The 23589-nt window shown below is 46.1% G+C and overlaps 1 protein-coding gene across 1 annotated transcript; it reads right to left on the bottom strand.

Moving 5' to 3' along the window:
* Positions 1-9348: 9348 nt before the first annotated feature.
* On the bottom strand, positions 9349-15614 carry LOC142767807 (uncharacterized). The gene is made up of 5 exons (XM_075870049.1): positions 15270-15614; positions 13740-13943; positions 12889-13016; positions 11340-11568; positions 9349-10033 (listed from the first exon to the last, which is right to left on the bottom strand). The coding sequence occupies exons 1-5, from the start codon at positions 15612-15614 to the stop codon at positions 9716-9718; spliced, it is 1224 nt and encodes a 407-aa protein (XP_075726164.1). The 3' UTR covers positions 9349-9715.
* Between the last annotated feature and the right edge of the window lie 7975 nt (positions 15615-23589).

Here is a 23589-nt window from a genome sequence, read left to right on the forward strand (position 1 = left end):
TTCCATGCCGGCATATTGGTGTGTGTTGCGTATCCGGACACCAATGCGCGTGCGTAACAATAAATAGAGAAGCGTGCATGATCCTTGCCTGGACTACACAAATAGTGTGACTGCTCATGACCGAGTACTGTAAGCCCCATATTATAGAACGTCCCTTTACTCAACGTTTCACCATCACTTGAGAAAGCCGATGGGAGCGCCGTCTCTAGTCATGGCAAGTCACTGCATATAAGCGATAATCAGCTGCGATTCTTGAGTGGCGCAGAGTCATTTTTTAGCCGAGCTGTGGCGCAGTGCTCAACTGTGTCAAGTGAGGGTGAAAATCGAGTCGAGGGTCGTTTGTGAATACAGCGGTAACTTTTATTGAAATCAAGAGCAACAACGGCTACTTTATTAGCTGAAACATTTTTATCTTTGCTGACGCATATTTCCTACTGCTAAATAAGCTTATTTGTATGCGAAAATTCCAAAACAATTCATTATTCAAGGCGTCAGTGCCCCAAAAAGTGTTTAAAATATCTACCTGCCGCAGCAATGCGAAGTATGAAACACCAGCGCGTCGACACGACCACTCGGCGCAGTACTTCTGAAACAATACTCGCACAGGCAGATGTTATCCTGCCTTTCGTATCACTAATATCACTGGGCTTTGTTACATAAACTTGATCTTGAACCTAGCCCAAAGAAAAAATAAGTCAAGGGGAGAAACTTCAGGCGACCTCTGTGGCCAAAACATCGCTTTTGTACGCCCAATCCTTTGTTGTGGAAAATGTCTGTCCAGCAAGTTTTTCGCCCTGGTAGAGATATGTGGTGGTACTTCATCGTACTGAAACCATGCTTGGCGCAGGTCATTCAAGGCATGGTCACAGACGAGTTCATCAATGACAACACGTAATACTTCTGCCGTGTACAACCTTCCGTTCAAGTTGTCCAAAAAAGTGAGGTCCGACAATTGTGTACCCGAGTATGCTGCACCAGACAATCACTCTTCAATGAATTTGATGCTTGTGCTACTTCAACTATAGCGTGGGTTTTCTTCTGTACAATAATGGCCTTTGTGAAGATTAACACTTCCATTGCGGCCAAACGAAACTTCATCAGTCGAACTTATTCTGCGCAATATTCATATCCTCGATTATTTTTGATGAGGCCCCAAATCGCTGAAGTCAATTCGCTGTTCGAATTCCTTCTCCTTTATGTCCGGATGAAAGCAAACGTGATATGGTTGGAACTTGTCTTTTCTTAGCACATTTGTGACTGTTCGGACGCTGCGACTGCACTGATGGGAAATTTTCGGATTCTGAGCTCTGGTAGCAAAGTTACACATCCTACAACATTCGTTGCAGTCTCCATCGAGAATTGCTTTCCTGGCCCGTGTCGGAATGTAGACGGAGCCTACTGTGTACTCGTCGAAATAGGTTTATGAAAGTGGACCCAGTTGGAGGGTCCATTGCCAATGAAGCGTTGCCATTCAATTCAGTAACCACGTCGAGCTTTTCTTTGGTAAAATACCTCGCACCAGAAGCAGCCTTATTAGCTCGAAAGGACTCCAGCTGGATTTGCTTGGTAATCTTTCAAAGCAGAGTACCTGTGATACCACAAGTAGCTGGTACAGGACAATCAAAAGAGCGGCGGGTGAAGCAAAATAAATATTTTAACGTCAATGGGCTTGACGTGGTCTCCTGGCGCGCACTTCAGACAGACAGACAGACAGACAGACAGACAGACAGACAGACAGACAGACAGACAGACAGACAGACAGACAGACAGACAGACAGACAGACAGACAGGCAGGCAGACAGACAGACAGACAGACAGACAGACAGCCGACCGACAGACAGACAGACAGACAGACAGACAGACAGACAGACAGACAGACAGACAGAGAGTAAACATTATTACCACACTTCAGTTCCGAAAAAAAGTAGAAGAAATGTACGTTTGCTAATCAGTTCAAACGAGGTGCCCTAAAATTCGGCGCATAGAACAAACACATTTTAACCTAGCAAAAAATATGGCTTTCTAACGTACCGCGGGAATCCCCATGACTGATATTCGCGCTACCTAATAAGCCTTACTTTTTTACATCAGCGACATTGAGAAGTTAGAATCCAGCAGGCTGATTTATATGTAGGTTTTAACGTCCCAAAACCACCACATGATTATGAGAGACGCCGTTGTGGAGGGCTCCGAAAATTTCGACCACCTGTGGGGCTCGTGCAATCAAATTTGAACACACTGGCATACAACATTATCGCCTCCATCGAAAATGCAGCCGCCGCAGCAGGGATTTGATTCCGCGACCTGCGGGTGAATCCAGCAGCAGCATACGTACACAATTTTTCACTAAAATAGAAAGGAGAATGAAGCTTTATTGGAAACTCATTTTTTACGGACCCTCTAGCAACGAAATTCATCTACACTGCAGGACTGCAAAGAAGGCTTGACTTTCTTCAGAACAGTCATCAGCCATCGAATAATCTGATCTGCAGTAAGGCGTGTAGGGATTTTGCATGTGTCATCGAACATTCCCGCCACCCCCTTCGAGGACTCGTTGGAATAAAAATAAATTGTTCACTTCATTTTGCGGGGCAATATAACGAAATAGAATAATCTTGATCGTTCAATATCACTTTCAAGCACGTTCAAGGCAGTGGCAGTGGTTATATTGTTATGAGACAATGTCCCACAAAAGTGGTTAGATAGGCGCGGAAAGAGACGACGTGATTTTGGTGTAGGGCACAGCACTCGTTCTCCATCTTGGCTTGTGCGTTGGCGCTGTGTAAATATATCTTCAAGCGCCTAGTTTCGCGTATACCTTCATGTAACATTTTAGTGAAAGGTGCTGGGTTACAACGCACGACGGAGTTACGCAGCGGACGCCTAGTCGCTGCTTAGGACATGTCCACTGGCAGCAATGCTTCGTCAACTGCCGTGCCCAATGCATCAACGGCGCCGACCTCACCTGTTTTTCTCGTGGCCGCTCCACCCCAAGATCCCGGCAGCTTTTCAGGAACAGAAGGCAAGGACGTGGATGAATGGCTTAAACTCTACGAACTCGTCAGTGAAAACCCCAGGTGGGACCCAACGTTGATGCTGGCAAACATCATCTCTTATTTGCAAGGAACGGCCAGGGCGTGGTTTAATAACAATGTGGACGCGATCACGAGCTGGGACGTATGCAAGACCAAGTTACGCGAGTTGTTTGGTCAATCTGCCGGCTGCAAGCAGGCCGCTAGAAAAGAACTTGGCACACGTGTTCAGACGTCCATGGAGTCCTACCTGGCGTGTATACAAGAGGTGCTGACCCTTTGCCGTAAAATTTACCGAACCATGAAGCAGACAAGGTAGCGCACGTGCTCAAAGGCATCGCAGACGATGCATTTAACCTTCTTGTGCGCAGAGGCTGTTCTACCGTACAAGATGTTACCTCGGAGTGCCAACGCTTTAAATAAGCTAAAAGCTATCGCATTGCCCACCACTTCAAGCGTCTCCACAACACTGCTGCGACGTCAACTTGCGAGGATCTTCGTATAGCGACCCAGCTAAATTGACACTCCGGTGACATCACGAGAATCGTACGCCGCGAAATCGAAGCCATATCACCCGCACTCTTGGGAGCACTAGCACCGAGTGATCCTCATCCGACCATTTCGCTAATACAAACCGTTGTTCGCCGAGAACTAGCCAACGCGGGTATTCGTGCAGTCTGTTCTGTGCACCGTCCCGACGCTGTCAGTTCGTCTACCTCCAGCCACACACAGCATCATCGCCACCCTGCTCTACGTAACCGTGACCCAAATGCGTGGAGGGCGCCTGATGACAGGCTGATTTGCTTTCGATGTGAACGAGTAGGACACATTTCCCGCCATTGCCGAAGCACGTGGACCTCACCGTATCGGGCAAACTCAAGCTTCTCGAACCTCCACTCACCAGCCCATCTCTATGGCCAGGAACTACCACGACGTGATGGCTCAGCTAATTACGACCCGACCACGGCGACCACTGCCCAGTACCGTCGCTCACCTTCACCTCGACGTAGATTTTCCCGGTCTCCGCTGCCGCCCCGTTCCCCGTCCCCATCCACTGCCCGGCGGTTTTCTTCAGAAAACTAACGGCTGCAGTTCCTGGAGGTGACGCTGCTGATATGACTTGCTGTCCAATTCGTCTGTTGACGCTGCCAACCAATCAAAACCTGATCGACGTCGAAGTGGATGGTTTATCTGTTAAAGCCTTGTTGGACACTGGCGCCCATATTTCTGTGATGAGCTTGCACAATCGTGACAGCTTAAAGAAAGTCCTTACTCCAGCCCCTTCACGCAGTGTTCGTGTGGCTCATGGTGGTACGGCTTCTGTTTTTGGCGTCTGTACTGCACGCGTCACTATCGCCGGTCGTCAAACTTCAGTTCTCTTCACTGTTCTCTCTCACTGCACCATGTATGTGATCCTCGGTCTCGACTTTTTGTCCACTCATTCCGCCCTCATTGACTGCTCAGCTAGTACTGTGCAACTTGACCTACCGTGCCTGATTGATTCGCCCAGTCCATCCCAAGCTCTTATGTGCTCTGCTGAGCATGTCCGTTTGTCACCACAAATTGTGACCTGTATCACCGTAATGCCCTCACCACCTGTATCCGATGGGGACTATGTGCTCGCGCCCATTACATCCATTCTTTTGACTCACAGTGTTACCTTACCACTCACTGTTATTCAGCTACGTGCGAACCGCGCCTTGATTCCTGCTCTCAACTTTGCTCTGTCTCCACAAGTGCTCCCGTGTGGAATGGCCCTGGCCAGGCTGACTCCCTCTGACGAATGCGTCATCTTAGTTCTGTCTTCGAACGATGCTGCACACTGTAGCTACACGTTCTCGATCTTTGCAAGGAAGCCCACCTGCTGACGTTAAAAAATGATCGCATCAGACCTTTTGCCGCATCAAGCTGACGCACTCCATCACGTCCTTGATTCATGCGGGGAAGTATTTGACTTTTGTGATCGTCCGCTAGGTCAAACCACTGCTGTAAAGCACCGCATTGACACCGGCGATGTCTCCCCTGTCCATCGACGGCCATACCGCGTATCTCCAACCGAGCGTCAGATAATTCAAGCAGAAGTCGACGAAATGCTCGCCAGAGACATAATTGAGCCATCGTGCAGCCTGCTGGATTCTAACTCCTCAATGTCGCTGATGTAAAAAAGTAAGGCTTATTAGGTAGCGCGAATATCAGTCATGGGGATTCCCGCGGTACGTTAGAAAGCCATATTTTTTGCTAGGTTAAAATGTGTTTGTGAGGGGTTTGCACGTAGCTGAATAACAGTGAGTGAACAGTGAGTGGACGAAATGCTCGCCAGAGACATAATTGAGCCATCGTGCAGTCTATGGGCTTCCCCTGTAGTTCTTGTCAAAAAGAAGGACAACACTTAGCTATTCTGTGTTGACTACTGACATCTGAACAAGATTACTAAAAAGGGCGTCTACCCACTACCGCGCATAGACTACGCCCTGGATTGTCTTCACGGCGCTAAATATTTTTCGTCCATTGATCTAAAATCAGGGTACTGGCAAATTGCTGTCGACGACATGGACCGCGAAAAGATCGCTTTTGTCACGCCCGATGGTCTTTACCAGTTTAAGGTGATGCCATTCGGGTTATGCAACGCTCCGGCCACCTGAGAGCGGATGATAGACTCTCTTTTGCGTGGGTTCAAATGGTCAGTTTGTCTATGTTACCTTGATCACGTTATCGTCTTTTCTCCTACCTTTGAGACCCACCTCGACCGCCTATCCTCAATACTGGCTGTCTTTCGTAATGCCGGTCTCCAACTGAACTCGTCGAAGTGCCCCTTCGGACGCCAGCAACTAACCTTGTTGGGCCACCTTGTCGACTCCTCTGGTGTACGCCCAGATCCCGATAAAGTGCAAGCCGTGCGGAACTTCCCAATTCCGACCTGCACCAAGGAAGTCCGCAGGTTTTTAGGTCTGTGCTCGTACTTTCGACGTTTTGTGAGCAACTATGCTGAAGTAGCCCGTCCTCTCAGAAACTTAACTGAGAAAAGATGTCTTATTCGCATGGAATGCTGCGCAAGCTACGGCATTCTCTACACTTATTGCATTGCTAACGGAACCACCTGTTCTAGAACATTTTGACAATGCTGCCCCTACAGAATTCCGCACCGATGCCAGTGGCCACGAAATTGGTGCTGTTTTGTACCAGCATCAAAGCGGCTGCGCCCACGTTATCGCCTATGCCAGCCGTCTCCTCTCGCAGGCGGAAACGAATTACTCAATCACCGAAAGGGAATGTCTTGCTCTCGTTTAGGCAGTAGTAAAATTTCGGCCCTATTTACACGGTCGACATTTTACCGTCACAACCGATCACCACGCACTTTGCTGGCTCACATCCTTGCAGGACCCCACTGGGCACCTTGGTCGATGGGCATTACGACTCGAAGAGTATAGCTACTCGGTGTCCTACAAATCTAGCCGCTTGCATCATAACGCTGACTGCTTATCTCGGAATCCAGTGGACCTACCTGAGGCGTTCGATGAAGCACCGTGCGTACTGTCTCTCTTCGCTTTAAGCAACATCCGTGAGGAACAGTGCCGAGACCCTGTCTTACGTAACATCATCGAGAAGCTTCATTCTGCGGCACCCGATCCGTCTACTCAACTGTTCGTGCTCAAGAATGACACACTGTACCGTTACAACGTCCGCCCTGATGGAAACGAACTGCTCCTTGTGGTACCTTCCCACTTGCGTGCAAGCGTGATCGGCCAGCTCCATGACACTGCCACTGCCGGTCACCTCGGACTGTCTCGGACGTATAACCGTGTACAGCGTCGATTTTACTGGCCCAGTCTTTATCGCTCGGTCCGCAGCTACGTCGCCTCATGCAACCAGTGTCAACGCCGAAAAAAACCTTCGGCGAGCCCTGCTGGATTCCTCCAACCACTTGACGTTCCCTTTGATCCGTTCTTTCGACTTGGTCTTGACCTCCTAGGCCTTCTCCCTGCGTTCACTTCTGGAAATAAGTGGATAGCTGTTGCGACGGATCACACAACCCGCTACGCCACTGCACGGGCTCTACCAACCAGCTCAGCCACGGACGTTGCCGATTTTCTCCTGCACGACGTCATACTTCATCATGGCGCACCACGCCAACTCCTCACAGATTGTGGGCACTATTTCCTTTCCCGAGTTATCGATGACCTGCTTCACTCCTGCGAGACAAAACATAAATTTACGACAGCCTACCACCCGCAAACTAACGGACTGACCAAGCGATTCAACCGGACCTTAACCGATATGCTCTTCGTGTACGTATTGTCCTACCACCAGGACTGGGACGTTGCACTGCCTTTCGTTGCATTCGCCTATACTTCCTCACGCCACGATGCAGCTGGTTTTTCACCTTTATATCTCTAAGGCGAAAGCCTTTATGAGATCACAACTCGGGTCACGCGCAGCTGTCCGCCGCCACCACCGTCGGTAACCACATCGCTCGAAATCAGAAAAAAAAAACGAGCACCAGTGACACAGTGGGGCTCGAGCCCGCGTCTGCTGTGTGCCAGCCCAGTATTCTACCACCGAGTTACGCTAGTGCTTGGACTTGTTGGCAAACTTGACGTAGAGAGGCTTGATGTCTGGAAAGCAATCGCGTTATTACGACTTATAAAGTGTTTTAAAACAGCGAAAGAACAAGCAGTCATCGCACAATGCAAATAGCGTAAACGAGTGGGTTTTCCAAAGCTCCAAACCATTACAAAAGCTTGTTTTTGCTCAGCAATAAACTACGGTGGCTACCCACTTCAGGCATAATTCCTCATCATCGTCAGTCACTGCATGAAAAATTGGCACAAAATTTCTTGCAAGTGTACAGCAGATACCACGCTTCTCAGAAGAATGACAAAAACTAGCATAGTGTGCCGGCCTACTGCCGTAAAATTTTTATTTGTAATGCCCCAGTGAGTACCAAGCAAGTGTGCTTGCAGTAGTTACCCAATGAGTGTTTTGAGAAGGCTGTGAAAGGCTGCTCTTCTAGCTTTCGCCGTGACTGTGCTGCGCCTTCCGCGCAGGTCTGGCGTTTTTATTAGAACTACAAAAGCACGTGCATTAGGGAGCCCAAGCTGGAAAAAATAATCCTCGGTCCACCACTGCGCCATGGATTTTCAGACACGTGACTTGCTGTTACGGTATATTACGTGCTTTATCAGTGTGACATGTTGCGTCTTGTTGGCCGATGTCACATGTTATCGTTAAAAAGTATTTGTATATAGTATGTAGTATTCGTTCTTGTCTTCTTTGTCCCTTCTACAAATGTTTTTTGGAGCGATGACCTAATGTGAAAAATATTATCCGTACAGTTGTCAGTGTGTTCTATATTGATGAAATACCTGCACAGTTTCCTACAGGTGTGTTTTGGTAAGCATGACGAACAGCGTTAGGCCTTCATACAAGGTAAAAAAATGTTTGTACGAGCTATCATTTTCATAGACTTCTCACTAACACAATGAAATTCACAACCTTCAGGTGGGAATGATGCAGTATGCTCCGCAATAAATGACTTATGGAATTTCCGCTCCAACATAGCAGTCGTATTTTGTGCACAGGAAGAATTAACTGCATCTAGAAGGTAGAGTACACGGAGGTAGAGTATAGCAGTTAAATGCCCTGTGGTCAACCTAAATCAATATACGCAATATATTTCAGATTGTTACCCTTCAGTAAAAAACAAGTGTGATCTGGCCGGCACCGAAAACCCCTTCTGTCAAGAAGAAATAATCAAGCCAACTTGTGTGAAATTGAGGGCCTCAGCAAGGCATAGTCACAGAACATCAGAACATCGAAAAATAATCTGTGTTCAATGACTTGCCAATTGACATGAGTAAGCGTACAGGTGAAGAGACAGCGTGTTTTATTCTAAACCTGTAAATAGGACTAATTTGATGACATTACCAAGCAAGAACTTTCTATATAGCCAGTACCCTATACAAGAACATTGAAATAAAAAATTAAGTAAAGTATCAATGTAACAATCGTGTATTCGAAAACTGCCCCTGGAGAACACACGTGCTAGAGCAGTGGAAGTTTATATCACTGTGTTACGGTGAATTCAGGGAAGTATCTGCAGAAAAAAAGTGTCCAACAAGTACATTAGGGGGCGACTGCAGAGCACTTTGGTCAAGGTTCTACGTAATTTAGCGATATTTCTACGGGAAGCCACCATAGTGTACACGCCCAGTCAACATAGCGATGGAGCTATACGAAGCACAGAGACAGGAGTTAAAATCGGGATGATATGTTATGTTTGAAATGATCGAACAGGGATTGTCGCTACTGCCGGCTACTCTACTTTGACAAAGAAGAGCCCACATAGGAAAATCTTGGCTTGAGGAACCGTCCCTAAATTCAACCATTTCTTATCATTTCCAGATTCCTACTTCCATCAAGCTCCTTCCTCGAGAAGTAACAAAGGATGTCCTATTCATGAAATAAATTAAGAGGCGAGCAGTGCTTTTCAATGATAGTATTTCTAAAATTATACGCATCAGATTCATCCCTGCTTTCCAAATGAGTTCATACGTATTCTACACAAATTACGCTTATTACTCGACAGACATATACTCCTATAAGCAGGAGCATCCAACCATAAGCCCCTATTCTACTTGATAAGGACACCCTATCCTCACCCGTGTCGATTCAACGTGCGCAGTTCAGAAAAACAGACACTCGCGAGCGCGGTCTGCGCGTGATTCGCAGCCGAAGGCGTCGCCAAAGTCCGAAGCGTTCACGGCCACGTTGCACATCGACCGAGCTCTCTCCCTCGGCTGCTCGTCACAAAAGTGGTCGCAATAGCTCACGTAGAAGGTCTGCTCGGGACTCAGGTGTTCCAGCGACTTGAGCTGGAGCAGCACGAAGTCGGCGGCTTCCGCTTCTTTCATGGCTGCCATGGCGATGTCGAGAGCGAACAGATCTCCGACTGCTCGCCTCTCTGTCGACGTCTTCGCAATCGACAGTCGGCATTCGCGACGCTGCAAGTGTGGAACGCTTGCGTCACCTAAGCAGTAGCATGACAACTTTTCCTCTATATTTGTCACTTTGGACAAATCGTGGCGAGAGTTGTATTCGTAGACCGCTTTCTTAGGAGAAATTAGCATGTACTACAATGGTTTACTTTAGCGTTCTTCTCATGTCAGGAAAACATATACCGACAAAACACGGTCTAGTGAAACCAAATTTTAGCACGATCTAACGAAACCAAATATCACTAAGTCCGCAATCTAAAAAAAAGTTTCAATTCTCTAGCAGTACCCATTGTATATCCTGATTGATATGCAGGCTTTAACGTTCCGTAACCATCACATGATCATGAGTGACGCCCCATTGTACCTCTTGATTTCAGGGTTTTCCGTTCATGTTTACTGTAACGACAATATCATTGGTTAACATGTTCGACTTGCTACGTGAAGTGGGCGGAACGGAGGAGGAAAAATTACGGCATATTCACGGGGTGAATGAGGATGAATGGGCGAAGCTCCGGAGGGATTCATCGGTAAACTGTGAATCTTCCGTGTGATTCGCCCAGTCGATCATCATGTAAAGACGTGAGAAACGCTGTGTGTGTATATACACAAATCAACTTTTATTTGTTCTTAGACGATGGATGGCTTGCGATGTCCCTTGCCTCGCGCGCTCGCACACCGGGATTCTGTCTGCGAGCGCGCGCTGCTGCCGCCTTGCGCTCTCTCCGCTGGGCAGCCTTATCCATCCGGCGACTCCGAGCGCGCGCCAACAGCGAACGGATTTTATTACAACGCTCCCCCTAGCGTACGTCACCGCACTAAATCGAACGATTGCCTTCAACCAATGACACGCGCCATATGTGACATCATTCCTATTTTATAAGATCTCGCGTCTTTCATCAACTACAAGTACCGCTTTCTAGTTTATAACATCTTGCATCTTTTCATCATCAGCTACAAGTACCACCATCTAGTAAACACTACAAGAACTAAACGAGAGGTGGCTACATACAGGAGACGGTACCGCCATCTAGTGAACACTGCAAGAACTAAACTAGAGGTGGCTACATACAGGGGACGGTACCGCCATCTAGTGAACACTGCAAGAACTAAACTAGAGGTGGCTACATACAGGCTACAGGGGACGCACAGCCCACGCCCTAAGGAGCTTCGCCCCTAAAAACTGAGGTATACATCTGTATAAAGTCCCAAGCGTTCTACGCAAAACTTGTCACTATATACTACCGCATTTTTTTTCTTTCCAAATCTACAGCGATGATGCCACGTGGCTTGTTGATACGATTTCAGCACTTACTGTGTCGTTATGTTTCGGCGAGGCGAGTGGTCGACCGGCGAAGTCGAGGTGTCGTCCTCTCTCGTCTACGGTGCGCACGAGCTGTCGCGCGAACTGGAAGCCCAAACCCGCATAGGTCATGGTGTGCGACCCGCCCAGGAAGTACGAAGGCGGGAAGACGGCGGCCAGACCGACCAACATCAGGTTCAGCGCGTACAGGTACAGCACCGACGACGAACGCCACCGGCACCTGGACACGTAAAAGACTAAGAGTTTGCTCGCTCTGCATAGTTTCGTAAATGTCACGTAGCCGTAATCTGCCCCCCTCTCCCCTTTTCTCGCGTTCCCTTTCCTAAAAACTGACACGCTTTTCTACTAAGCGCCTGTAAGGGCGCGAAGAACTGTGGCATCTTTGCCAGAGAATAACGAAAGGATTGAACTCGAGCTTAAGAATCGAGGACAAGAAAGACCGACAGAATTCCTCAACCTTATCTGTCAAGCGTTAATTCTTTTCCTTTCGTTATGCAGTAACAGGCCCAACGTCGTTCACTTTTGCGGCAGAGTTTCCCAGAATACATAAACTATGGGGAACTGTTATGCTGCCATCGCTCAGCCCCTACGGGTATGATGGGTAGTACAAAAATATTCATAGTCTTCTCGCTTGAGCGTACTTGTGGCTTTGTTTATTTTTCTGTGATGGCTTTTCTTTCGCGTAAAAAAACGTTGTTTTTCAACCTCACTAATTGATTTTGATAGGTCAGCCTAAAGGGGTCAAGGCGATGAAGTAGGAATGATGAACTTTTGCTTGCATTTATCTGTTTAAAAAAATTAATTGTCACAGAAGTGAATAACATTTTAACACAACATTTCCTTCTTAGACATATAATAACGTTGATGACAAAACAGACTTCATTTGCATGAGCATGGATATGAGATGACATGGAAAGAACATGTACTTTCGATGGTTCACACAAACACAGCCACACAAAAATGTGTCACAAAAGGACAGATATACTTATGAATTTTGCAAGGTAAACATGAGTCACAAATAAAACATGAATATGTACACTTTGCATATTCACATGTTGGCGTCTACTTTCTGCTGGCACATCGACATATCAGCCTCTGAAAGACACATGTACCCACAAAAAGATAAAAAAAAACGAGGCTTAGGCTAATTCTTTCAATACTCATCACTCCGGTACTGGTTGAGGAGCTATGCGTCGCACTTGCCATAGACACAGGCACCAAAGTTTTTCCCTAGTTGTAATTTGCAATTCTGTGCTTTCTGCAATATATCGTAATATATAGTCTTTTTGGCTGTTTTACAACTTTAATACAATAATTATTTTACTATGAATCAATTTTAAGGAGAGCTATACATTGGTCAAAACCTTTTGTACAGAGAATTCAGGACGGCGCGGCAATTTCGTTCTACTTTTTTTTTTGAAAAAGAAAGTAAATAATTTAGAGAAAAGTTCAAGGGTGCTCACGATTTTGCCAGGCATTATCGACATCAACTAGCTTTTTACCACTACAGTAGTGGCTATAAGGCCATCACCGACGTTACCTGACTAGCATGAGGCTTCCGTAGTAACGGTTTGTGACGGACGCCCTCAGAGCCTTCCGCGAATCGATCCATGTGGCAAAAAACGAGGCGCTCCCCACGGGAAACTTCTCATACACCAAATCAAGAACCTGTAAAGTAACACAAATTAAAGCACCATGAGTACCAAGAAATCTTAACTGGCTTCTAGAGATCGAGGACTGAGACGAAGGCTTCCAAACAAATACGACGCTGACCCAAATAATCAGCCTCTATTCACTCACCTCAATGTATTTTAAAACGTCATTGAATCCTATTTGTTACACAAGTCGTAAGCACAGCGTGGGCGCAAGTGAAAGTTATATTAACCACCATCAATGAAATAACGGTGTATTGGAAAAGAGATCGTTGAAAAAGTAAAATATCAGTCCTTGCTGCTACAAACGTGCAAAAACACCTCATGGTTGGTACAAAACTACTTGTTGTGTTCATGGTCAAGGACGCAGACTGGATTTCCGTGCCTGGCTTTTTTTGAAAGAAATAAATATCGGTCATTGCTATCACAAGCGTGTACAAACATCTAGTGGTGGTTACAAGGGGCGCACCGATGTACATGGGCAGATTTCATGTTGTACCTTGTGCTAATAGACGCATGCTGGATTTCTATCTTTGGTGGTAGCCATTTAATAAGCGTTATATGCATAAGTACTTGTTTATCATTATGCAAGAGCACGTTAACGAATCCCGGGAAGTCTGCCATGCCCATAGAGGTTTTTTTTCGGCAATGACAGGAAAAGTTATGTTCAGTTTGTTTTAGTCGTATCATTACTATAACTGACTTTGAATGGCTAGATAATTGTGGTGCATAGTTTTACCTCAGTATGAAAAAAGGGCTCCGGCGGCCAGAAGTTTCGGTAGATGTGCGCCGCTATTTTCCCGGTCGCATTCTTCTTCGCTTCACGGTCGATGGTGGAGGAGATGCCTATAGCGCTGATCAAAGCTTCGGCGGTCTTTTTGAGCACGCTTTCAACTCGTTCCTGCTGCTTGACGGAAAACTTTTCCAGGAATATTGGCACCATCTGAGCGCCAAAGTTTAAAACCTCTTAGTTCAAAAGTTCTGAGAGCTTACTATGTAGGGCAAAAGCTTATTTCAAAGTGCCAAAGTTCCCCCAATGCAATGCGAAAGTGTGTACTTCATGCTGTAAACGTTAACCCTGTTGGAATGTCAGCGTTTAGTTTTGTGTGAAGGCCACTCATCAGAATGCCAATGTTAAGTTTATAGTACCAAAGTTGGTTCACCTGAGTGCCAAAGTTTACCCTTATGGGATTCAGTGCCATTGTTTACTCATCTGACTTTCAATTAATACTGTATAGCTTGCCTGTTTACTCTATATTTCCCACGTGTACTCTAAGTTGGTATCACGCGCAGGAAAATCTCTGACTTCCTCTGGGGACTCCAGGTTTTTTATAAGGAACCAAAACCAATTCGTTTTGCCCCACATCACCATTTCCTATTATTTAAGTCTCCAACAGACAAAAGATCGTCATCATGCTCAATCCATCTAGCGCTTTCCAAACACATCTTGCTCAACAACAGGGACCAAGTCCACAAATCTCCTTATTCGTCAATGTCATTGGCTAATTGCCTTCACGAATCGAACATCCAACGTCCCGACTGGCAGAACCTTACCATTAATGAGTAATCCGGGCATAAAAGTCGTTCATGAATAAACCAGGAAGTGCGGCCTGGCCGCGTTTTATTAAGGCATAGTGCTGCATAGGCAGACCCTCTGGCAACCACAACTTCAACTAGTGTTGGCTGCGTCACAAGTTGAGCTAGACATGCAAGTTCTGAAGCTGTAACACTGTCTGAAACAATTCATAAATTGATTTCTGCTTGTACAAAAGGAAAAGTACACCTACAAGTAAGTGGTCGCACAAATCACCTATGCTTACATAATTTACGGTATTGCGTTCAGCGTCACAGTGCTAGAATTCTACATGCTTAACTGTGCGCATCATCTCATCTTCGCAACGTTTCAGAAGCAAAACAAAAAATATTGAGGTAGAACAAAGCAACGTCGTTGTCTATGTTCATAGCATGGCATCATTCAAATATGATCGAAGGAAGATGCTGTTGCCGCGACAGCACTGAATAGTCGTCAATTGGACCGACGTCTAGCGACATTAGCCCGATCTTGAGCATCATTTAACCAATACATGGCAATACAGAGCAACGTTAGCTGATGCTAAACAAACACTTGCCAATCCAAGCAATTACTATCCGGCCATAGCCGATATCGCTCATAACTTAGCCAACTATAACTGATATGAACGACTCTGGTCGCCCGTTAAGGTATACCCTTACGTAACAATCGCCACATAATGTTCTAGCCATTGCTTACTGTCGTAATGCCGTAGGATTCGTGCACTGCCAAGAAACACAATATGAGTGAGACCCTGACAGTGGGACTCGCCACGGGGTTGTCAGCCGGCGTGAACGTATCCAAGGACGGACTAACGATCCAGGCGTACGAGTGTGCCATCGTCCACCCAGCCGCATCGAGGAGCCTATCTGTGGGAAGTCCACTCAACAGACGCGCCACCCCCTGGATAATGAGCTTGTTGATCGCCAGGACGGGGACGCTGTGGGACGACGAGATGCCGTTGGCAGCCAGGCACTTGTTCACGAGCGCCGCCCACTCCTCGGCCGAGACGTTGAAGCCTAGGTCCGTGCCGTTTGCGGCCATCCAGGCGTCGTGCTCGTCGTCATCGCTGGACAACACGACTTCCCTTATTGCTGCCTCGTCCAAATGGAGTTGGTCTACGGCTTCCTTCGTGAGCTGGGTCTTGCCTGTGCGATTAAAGTGTCACTTCATAATTATACGAACTACAGTTTATTAGGAAATACAGGTAATAACTGCGATTTAGGAAACTAAAATGGGTTTTCTGTATTGATTCGCTGATGATCTTGTTGACACTTTTTGCCATTGGGAAAAAATTGGGCTTCGCTTTTACTTGCTAGTCAGGCTTCCCAATTTCTGCGTTGCATAACCGAACGAGTTCTTTGGTTCACTGGTCAAATAACAGTTTCCCCGCCGTAGTGGTCTAGCAGCTAAGGTACTCAGCTGCTGACCTGCAGATCGCGGGATCGAATCCCGGCTGCGGTGGCTGCATTTTCGATGGAGGTGGAAATGCTGTAGGCCCGTGTGCTCAGATTATGGTGCACGTTAAAGAACCACAGGTGTTCGAAATTTCCAGAGCCTTCCACTACGGTGTCTCTCATAATCATATGGTTATTTTGGTGTGTTAAACCACTCCTACTATCATCATCAGTTTCCTAAACAATATCACTATCGAAAACAGTTGACCATATACGCAGTAGGAATAAAAAAAAGAAAATAGATAATCACAAGAAAAAAGGACAAAAGGTTAACATAAGCAAAACACGCGAATCAATTCACCGCAGTTCATACGGCTTTTCCTGAATGCCGATACACTTCCTATTGTATGCATCAAAGCAAAAAAAATTAAAGCATGGACACTTACTTACTCGACGGCTGCTTCACATTACACAGATTCTCAGAAAGAGTACAATCTGCCTAATAATTTTATGAAGGAAAGACTACAGCCATTGCGCACCTTCGGTAAGAAAAAGAGCCACAGTGCGTACAACGTCCGCATAGGTTCGTTCATCGAGGTCAGAAAGTTGTTCCATACGGTACAGGGGAACGGGCCCAGGCTCCTCCAGGGTCATCACTAATTCGCCGTCAGCGCCGAGATGCGAGACGCGTACGTCGAACCACAACGTTACCCGCCAGTTGACGGCCAAGTCAAACAGGATGTCCAGCACTCCCGCAAGCTGCGATAATCACAAAAGATCATTTGATTTAGTGATCGCCAGATCTAAACACCATGCACAGATTGAAAATCGAAAAGCACGAGCAAAAAAGCGCTTTTTTTCTTCGCAGTTGACCCCAAACAAGTTTTAAGGGTTTCAATAATACGTTCTTTCCCGTCACTACGTACAAAGATAATACTATGCCAACACACCTAATACTAATGTCTATTTGAGGGAAGCTCTTGAAAGTAGATATAAAACGTTGGGCGTCCAGGAAAAAAAGAAACCTCCGCGCTATTGACTATCAATAACGCAGCCACAGCTGCGCACCACCTGGGTCTAACCTGTCTAGCTGTGCACGCGCCGAGAAGCAGCCACCACCAAGCCGCACCCGCAGACAGGGACAGTCCGCGCATCCACCAAGTCCAATCTGCAGGGCATGGCGCGAGCCGAGTACGAGCAACGAAATGTCCTCACTTTTACCAGGAGTGCCACAGTCAGGCTGGCACCTTATCTTTTCCCGCTGTAGCTGGGGCAATTTGACAAGGTCTGCGACAGGCTGCGTCTCAACTCTATACTCTGCGGACACCGTGGGAAGGCCTGGCATCAGCTTAGAAGACCACGTAAAACCCTAAGATTGATCAGCTTCGCTTGTTTTTAAGCTTTAGTCGGCCTGTGTAGACATCTTCCTTTTTATGAATACAGTAGCTTTCCATGAGGATCAAGAGCTTCACGACTGGGGCAGTTATCAGTCGGTGGTTAATACTGTATACCGTATTTTACCCGCTTACTAGTGGCTTCAAGGTAATACACTGTATCGTATAGTGTCTTTTCATTTTAAACACAGCCGTCAAGCGGCTAAAGAGAATCACATTAAATGATAAAGCCAAATGTGGCCACATCTTACTCTTTATCACTTTTTTCTAAGTTTAACTGAAATTTTAGGTATTTCACCCCCTAATATCTGCACTGCTTCAGCAGGCACAAGACCTCTCTATGCGTATTCTCTATGCACACATATAGGCAAAAAAAAAACTCTAACGAGGACTTTTTCCTTGTAACTTTCATTATCCGTGCTGCTACTGCATCTGCTTCCTGTTTGCAAGAAGTGAAGCCCACAGCTATTTTCTAACTTGTTTTTCTCTAACTCAATCTCGCCTGATTTTAGTGTTTTCCTCGACTTGTCGGTACAATGTGCACAAACCATTCCCACCATTCCCTAAAAATTGAAGAAAATATGCTAATGATTGCATTTTTGAGAAATTTTCTTGTGAAGACTGGCCCCAGTGATATTAGAAGGTCTACTCGTGGACAATGAACTCAGTATGCACGAAATAAGAGCGCATACAGTGAGCGGTTTTAACGCGATAGTGTTAAAGAGCTCGTGTCACAGAAAACCCACCACCGGCGTCGGCCCCGTTGGTAGTGAGCGAAAAATCATCTGTCCGTCTGTGACCGAAAAATCAAGTTACCGAGATAGCCGCGGGAGGCTTTTACTTGTCCACGTGTGCACGCGCGATCAGACTGAAAAAGCCGCGCATTCGAAGAAAAATTGCTCAAGGCCACGAGGCGTGGTACTTTATTTGCCGTGCCACTACTCCCGACTTAGCTTCCAGCGCTTCCGTCGGGAAGTGAGAAGAGATAATGCAATAGCACCATGCGACGAACCTTTGTAACTCCTTCGGCTGCTTGTGGCCACGGCAGTCCTCGTTCTCTCATGAAGGACGCGAAGCGTCCTGCCGAGTTATCGTCCACCCTTGCCATGCAGGTGTGGACAGCGGTGAGTGCCTTGTATGCAGCCGTGGAGGACTGCTTCGATGAAAGTGAGAAGGCAGGGTGCCTCAGGGCACGAATTATTTCAGCGGAATACCGACGCGTACGCCAAGCTGACGTCCCGCTTGGAGTGCCGCCGTCGGAATCACTGCGTCCGCACACGTAAGCGTGGAAGTCTGCGCCACCGCAGAGACACCATCATCATAATCGGCAGGGGACACTTAGGCAGATATATTAAAGAAACAACAATACCTAGACAAACGGGACGCTAAATTGCGTGTGAAACATAGCAACAAAAGAAAAAAAATTCCGCCATATCCACGAAGTGAATGATGAGTGGGCGAAGCTCCGGAGGTAAACCTGGTAAACCATGAATCCTCTGTACATTTTGCCCACTCGATTTTATTACATCGCTCCCCCTAGCGTACGTCGCCGCACTAAATCGAACGATTGCCTTCAACCAATGACACGCGCCATATGTGACATCATTCCTATTTTATAAGATCTCGCGTCTTTCATCAACTACAAGTACCGCTTTCTAGTTTATAACATCTTGCATCTTTTCATCATCAGCTACAAGTACCACCATCTAGTAAACACTACAAGAACTAAACGAGAGGTGGCTACATACAGGAGACGGTACCGCCATCTAGTGAACACTGCAAGAGCTAAACTAGAGGTGGCTACATACAGGCTACAGGGGACGCACAGCCCACGCCCTAAGGAGCTTCGCCCCTAAAATGGAGATTAGTTGTGGCAGCAGAACGAAATAAATGTAAAAGTAACTCAACAGGTAAAGTGAATTCAATAACTCAATGCACTGCGCATTGTCGCTATAAGCCCCAGCTGCTTGATGGCACAAACGTACTGAAGCAAATACTCAAAGAACTTGACGTGCCACAACACAATTGGAGAAAATTCATCAAACAAGGCCAATGCTAGGCGTCCTTGCTTTAGAGACTCGGCGTTTAAAATGAAGGTACCAAAATAAATGAACAGATGGTAATGCAGCCACCACGTATTTAAAATAATAGTAAAACCAAGCAAAGAGAGAGATTGAGAAAACCAGAGTCATCACGGAGTGCCAACGTTTTTTTTTTGAATGGCACTAAAAGATATAAAAGAAACTCTATTTTGAAAGTGTACATGAACGCGTAGATAATTAAAGCCAAAGGGCGATAATAACAAAAGGAAATAGTGTTAAATCTAAGTAGGGTACCTGAGATTAAGACATATTTTAATCAGGCAGAGATAAGACCGAGCAAAAAAGTACAAAAGCGAGAAGGTAAATAAATAAATTGAAGGAGAACATTGGGCGTAGATAGGCAAGGATCGCAAGATGTGGTTTCGGCTGGCTACCATAAGAAAATGGTAGTGGCATTGAGAGAGACAAAAGTCAGCGCTAAAATTTAACTGCGTGCACAGCATGGCACAGCTATACAATGTATAGTGGTAGTGCATGCGTTTGGACAACGGCCCTACAGTGTTAGAGCCATCCACAATATTAGATGCATTATTGCGATGCACAAATTCTCTCAGATACAATCAAGGCACCTCAGAGCTAGATTGAAAGCCACGCTATCGCGATAGCAAAATTACCACTTTAGTAGAAAAAGTAGCGGTGGAGATAAGAGTGCTCTACGTCTAGTGATAAGCGCCAATCTTGGAGCACTGTGAAGTCTCACCGTGGCAAGGGTTTGCCGAGGTGTTCATTCTGAGGCTCAGGTGGAGCGCGTACTCGATGCAGTCCTTCGTGGAACACACGGATGCCTGTGCCACGACGGGCACACGGTTGCGGCCAATCACCATCAACGAGAGGAATGCCGTCAACAGGGAGACAACGACGATCCCCACGGCGAACACCAGGAGTTTCCATTGACGTGGTTTCCTCCTGGCTACCAGCGTTGTCGACAGAAGTGGGTGCCGGTTGGTCAGCATTTCCAGAACAACGGGCTCCTGGAAGGAAGTGAATGCGTGCGTTGCTGTTCCAAAGACTGTGAGCGTTGCTTTTACAAAGACTGTCTACGTTGCTATCACAGTCCGCTGATGTTACTAAGACTGTCAACGTGGCTATTACAAAAGCTACCAAGGTTGCTATTACCAAGACTTTCAACTTTGCTATCACGAATATTATCAGCAGAAGCATCGGTTTTCTATTTCTTCGACAATACAGAGCTGGACAGTGTCTTGAGCAGAGGGGATGGAAGGAGTACTAAGTGTGTATGCATGGAGGAACGCAAAATAAATTCGTCATCTATCTGATGAAAATTTATAAGTTGCACAAGTGTCACTGCACCAAATTCGTGCCATATACTACTATAGAGTAATATGAAGATGGTGATTGTTGCCCCACTCCAGCATCAGCGCTCGGCGTCTTTTCGCCTTCTCGGGAGCAAGTAAGCTGTGCCTACTGATTGATGCGCCATCTGGACTATTGTCTACGATACGGACGTGCGCTGCCCAGAGGACCCAGTTTGAGAATGCTTGAGCTAAAACAAAACATCTTTGCTGCAAAAAAAGGGACTTATTAGTACAATAGAATACGTGATACTCAACCGAGTGCACAAAAGTGCGTGTTCCACGCATTCTTCCTGGTGATATTCTTCCTTTCGCGAAGGATCTTCGCATCGCCTGCACAGGTCCTTTGATCGACTCCACAGTGGTCTCTACCTGCTCGTCGGTCCCTGAAACTGAAATTTGGCAGCGTTCACACGACGATGATATATTCTGTTGAGTGGCACAAGGGATGGTAATGCACAGAGAGTACCAGGACGCGGTAAGTTGTCAATGAATCTACAAATATTTCAGCTCGCTTATATGTTTGACGTGAGACCTGGCACCTCTATGCGCCTTATACGAGCCAACCAATCATTTCGGCAGTTCCTTTTACGGTGAAGGTGTTCACCTCCTCTGAATTAGTCGCCTGAGGACAGGGTACATGAAAATTGCTGATGACAATGAGGATGATGGAGCTAATTTAACCTTCCCGACATTTCTTAATACGCAACAATGTGCGGTGTTCGTTAAGCGTTCACATACTGGATAATGATCTCAAAGCCTCACATTAAACAGTATTCGACCGTTCGGTTGATTTCTAATAGTATCTAACGCACATCGAGAAAGCATTAAGCAGCCTGATTGCATGTTGGTCGACCACCATAACTTATCGCAAGTCGAAGATAGCTTCTTGCACCAGAATACATTGAGACTCGGACTTTTTAATTTGTTGAATTATAAACAGTCACAGCCCCTTTTATTCTTTATATAGAAGGACCACGTTGCAGCTTGCAAACCGATGCGCTCGCGGTAGTTAAAACACCTCGACGTGCGTTCTTTGTATGGGGCCATATTCGCAGCGTTCGCTTCAATCCCGTCGTTCTAAGCCTAATTCATGAGGCGTTAAATGTCCGAAGTCGAAATCATTTAAATGTATCAGGCCCGAATTATCAGACATATTTTCTCACTTGAAATTCGTCATACAATGAAAATGAACAAAACAATTAACATTTGCTCGAAGGTTTACAATAGGATATCATGCTGTCATGCGACATTGCGTAAGCAGTCGTATCTCACATAGGTTGCCGTATTGTAATTGTCAGCACGATGTCTTATGGCAGCGTATTGCGAGAATTCTGTGCAAAGCAAAGTAGAAGTGAGAAGTTGCCTGGCCAACAGACTGATTATAAATGGAACCAGGATTTTTGCGTTCTTTAGGAACAGAGAGTATTTCAATAATTAAGACATTTTTTTCTTTGCTCTATCAAGTGACCTTCCTTACATAATTTTGTTGTCAACATACTGCGGTACTTTGTCCGGACAACGTAGTACATTGGTGCTGGTTCAACATTTATTTATTTCAACTAACATTTATTGCAGTCACCGTTCAGTGGTTTGTACAGCGTGCATCCATAAAATTAGTGTTGAAGAAGTTGAAAGTTCATGTACGTATACTATGTGCTAATTACTCAAAGTATACGGCCCATACAAACTCTTACGGGTAAGAAAAATTCAGAAAAATTGCAGATTTCCGTTAAGCATGCATGTACAGAGAAACACAATATATTTCAGCAAATTGTAAAATTTTGCAGACTGGGGTGCTTAAACTGTCGCATTGATAAGAAGTTGCAAGTATTTTTTTTCCTTTCTGCATAACGCCATGGTTAAACACATCAAACATCACAATATGCCTAATGGCCCACTTCGCATTCTTATTTTTTATACATACCACGTCTAGCACACTGAATAGGGAGGACAGGCTCAAGTTTGCGCAGCGCCGTTCACTGCCCTCGCGGAAAAAGGACGAAGCTCCGGTCACTCCGACGGGCAGCGCTTGCTGGGTTTTCCCATTGCGCGCACGGAAAACGTATTGCTTGGAGCGATCATCTTGCACTTTACACGCTATGGGCAATGCTCCTTCGTCATTCTGGAAAACAGGCACGCACTACAGCTGCATCGTGAGCTGTTAGAAAAGTTTAAACATGACGAAGACCTGAAGACTGCCAGTCACGTTTTACCATTTCTAGTGCGAGCAGTGCGAGAAGCAAAGGCGTCCAGAGTGGATTATGGCAGTTCGCCGATACTCAACGGTCTCGTTACTTTGAAAATTTTTTGTTATGCACAGTACAACAAACTATTATTTACTGAAATAAATGCCATGACTGGACTCATGTTGAAAAAAAGCGTGTTTGTAAACTGAAGCTACACCAAATAGATAACCGCTGTACATAAGTTTCGCGATTGGGCTTTGGCTTTCCAAGGCAACCATTGGTATACAGTGCGAAAGCGGGGAAGCTTGCTAGCCTAATACACTTAAAGTACCGTACTGTGAGCCCTGCAAGTGTTTTATTCAGTTGATTGCTGTAGACTTCTTGTCGCCGCTCAGTGTAAACAGATTTGTGCTGCGGGGTCACGCTCAGCACTTATACGTACAGGTATTGCAAGCAGCACCCACCGCTAAGTGAGCATGATGAGGTGTTGTGATGCTAGGATCGAAGTCACCAGTTCGATTCCCACATGCGCCAGCTGCATTACCGCGGGAGCAAAACGCAGTAATGGCGCGCTCAGATTTTGGTGCGAAAATGACAGACAGGGCGTGTTTTGGTGGTGCATAT

Source organism: Rhipicephalus microplus, chromosome 7 (genome assembly GCF_043290135.1).
Source record: "Rhipicephalus microplus isolate Deutch F79 chromosome 7, USDA_Rmic, whole genome shotgun sequence".
Lineage (NCBI taxonomy): Eukaryota > Metazoa > Arthropoda > Arachnida > Ixodida > Ixodidae > Rhipicephalus > Rhipicephalus microplus.

Excerpts from the sequence above, each read along its gene's own strand:
- LOC142767807 (XM_075870049.1), bottom strand. The coding sequence starts at position 15,614 with ATGGCCGCAAACGGCACGGACCTAGGCTTCAACGTCTCGGCCGAGGAG. Across the intron at positions 13,944-15,269 it reads AATCCTACGGCATTACGACA|ATGGTGCCAATATTCCTGGA; the intron begins GTAAGCAATGGC and ends TTTGGCGCTCAG. Across the intron at positions 13,017-13,739 it reads AGCCCTTTTTTCATACTGAG|GTTCTTGATTTGGTGTATGA; the intron begins GTAAAACTATGC and ends GTTACTTTACAG.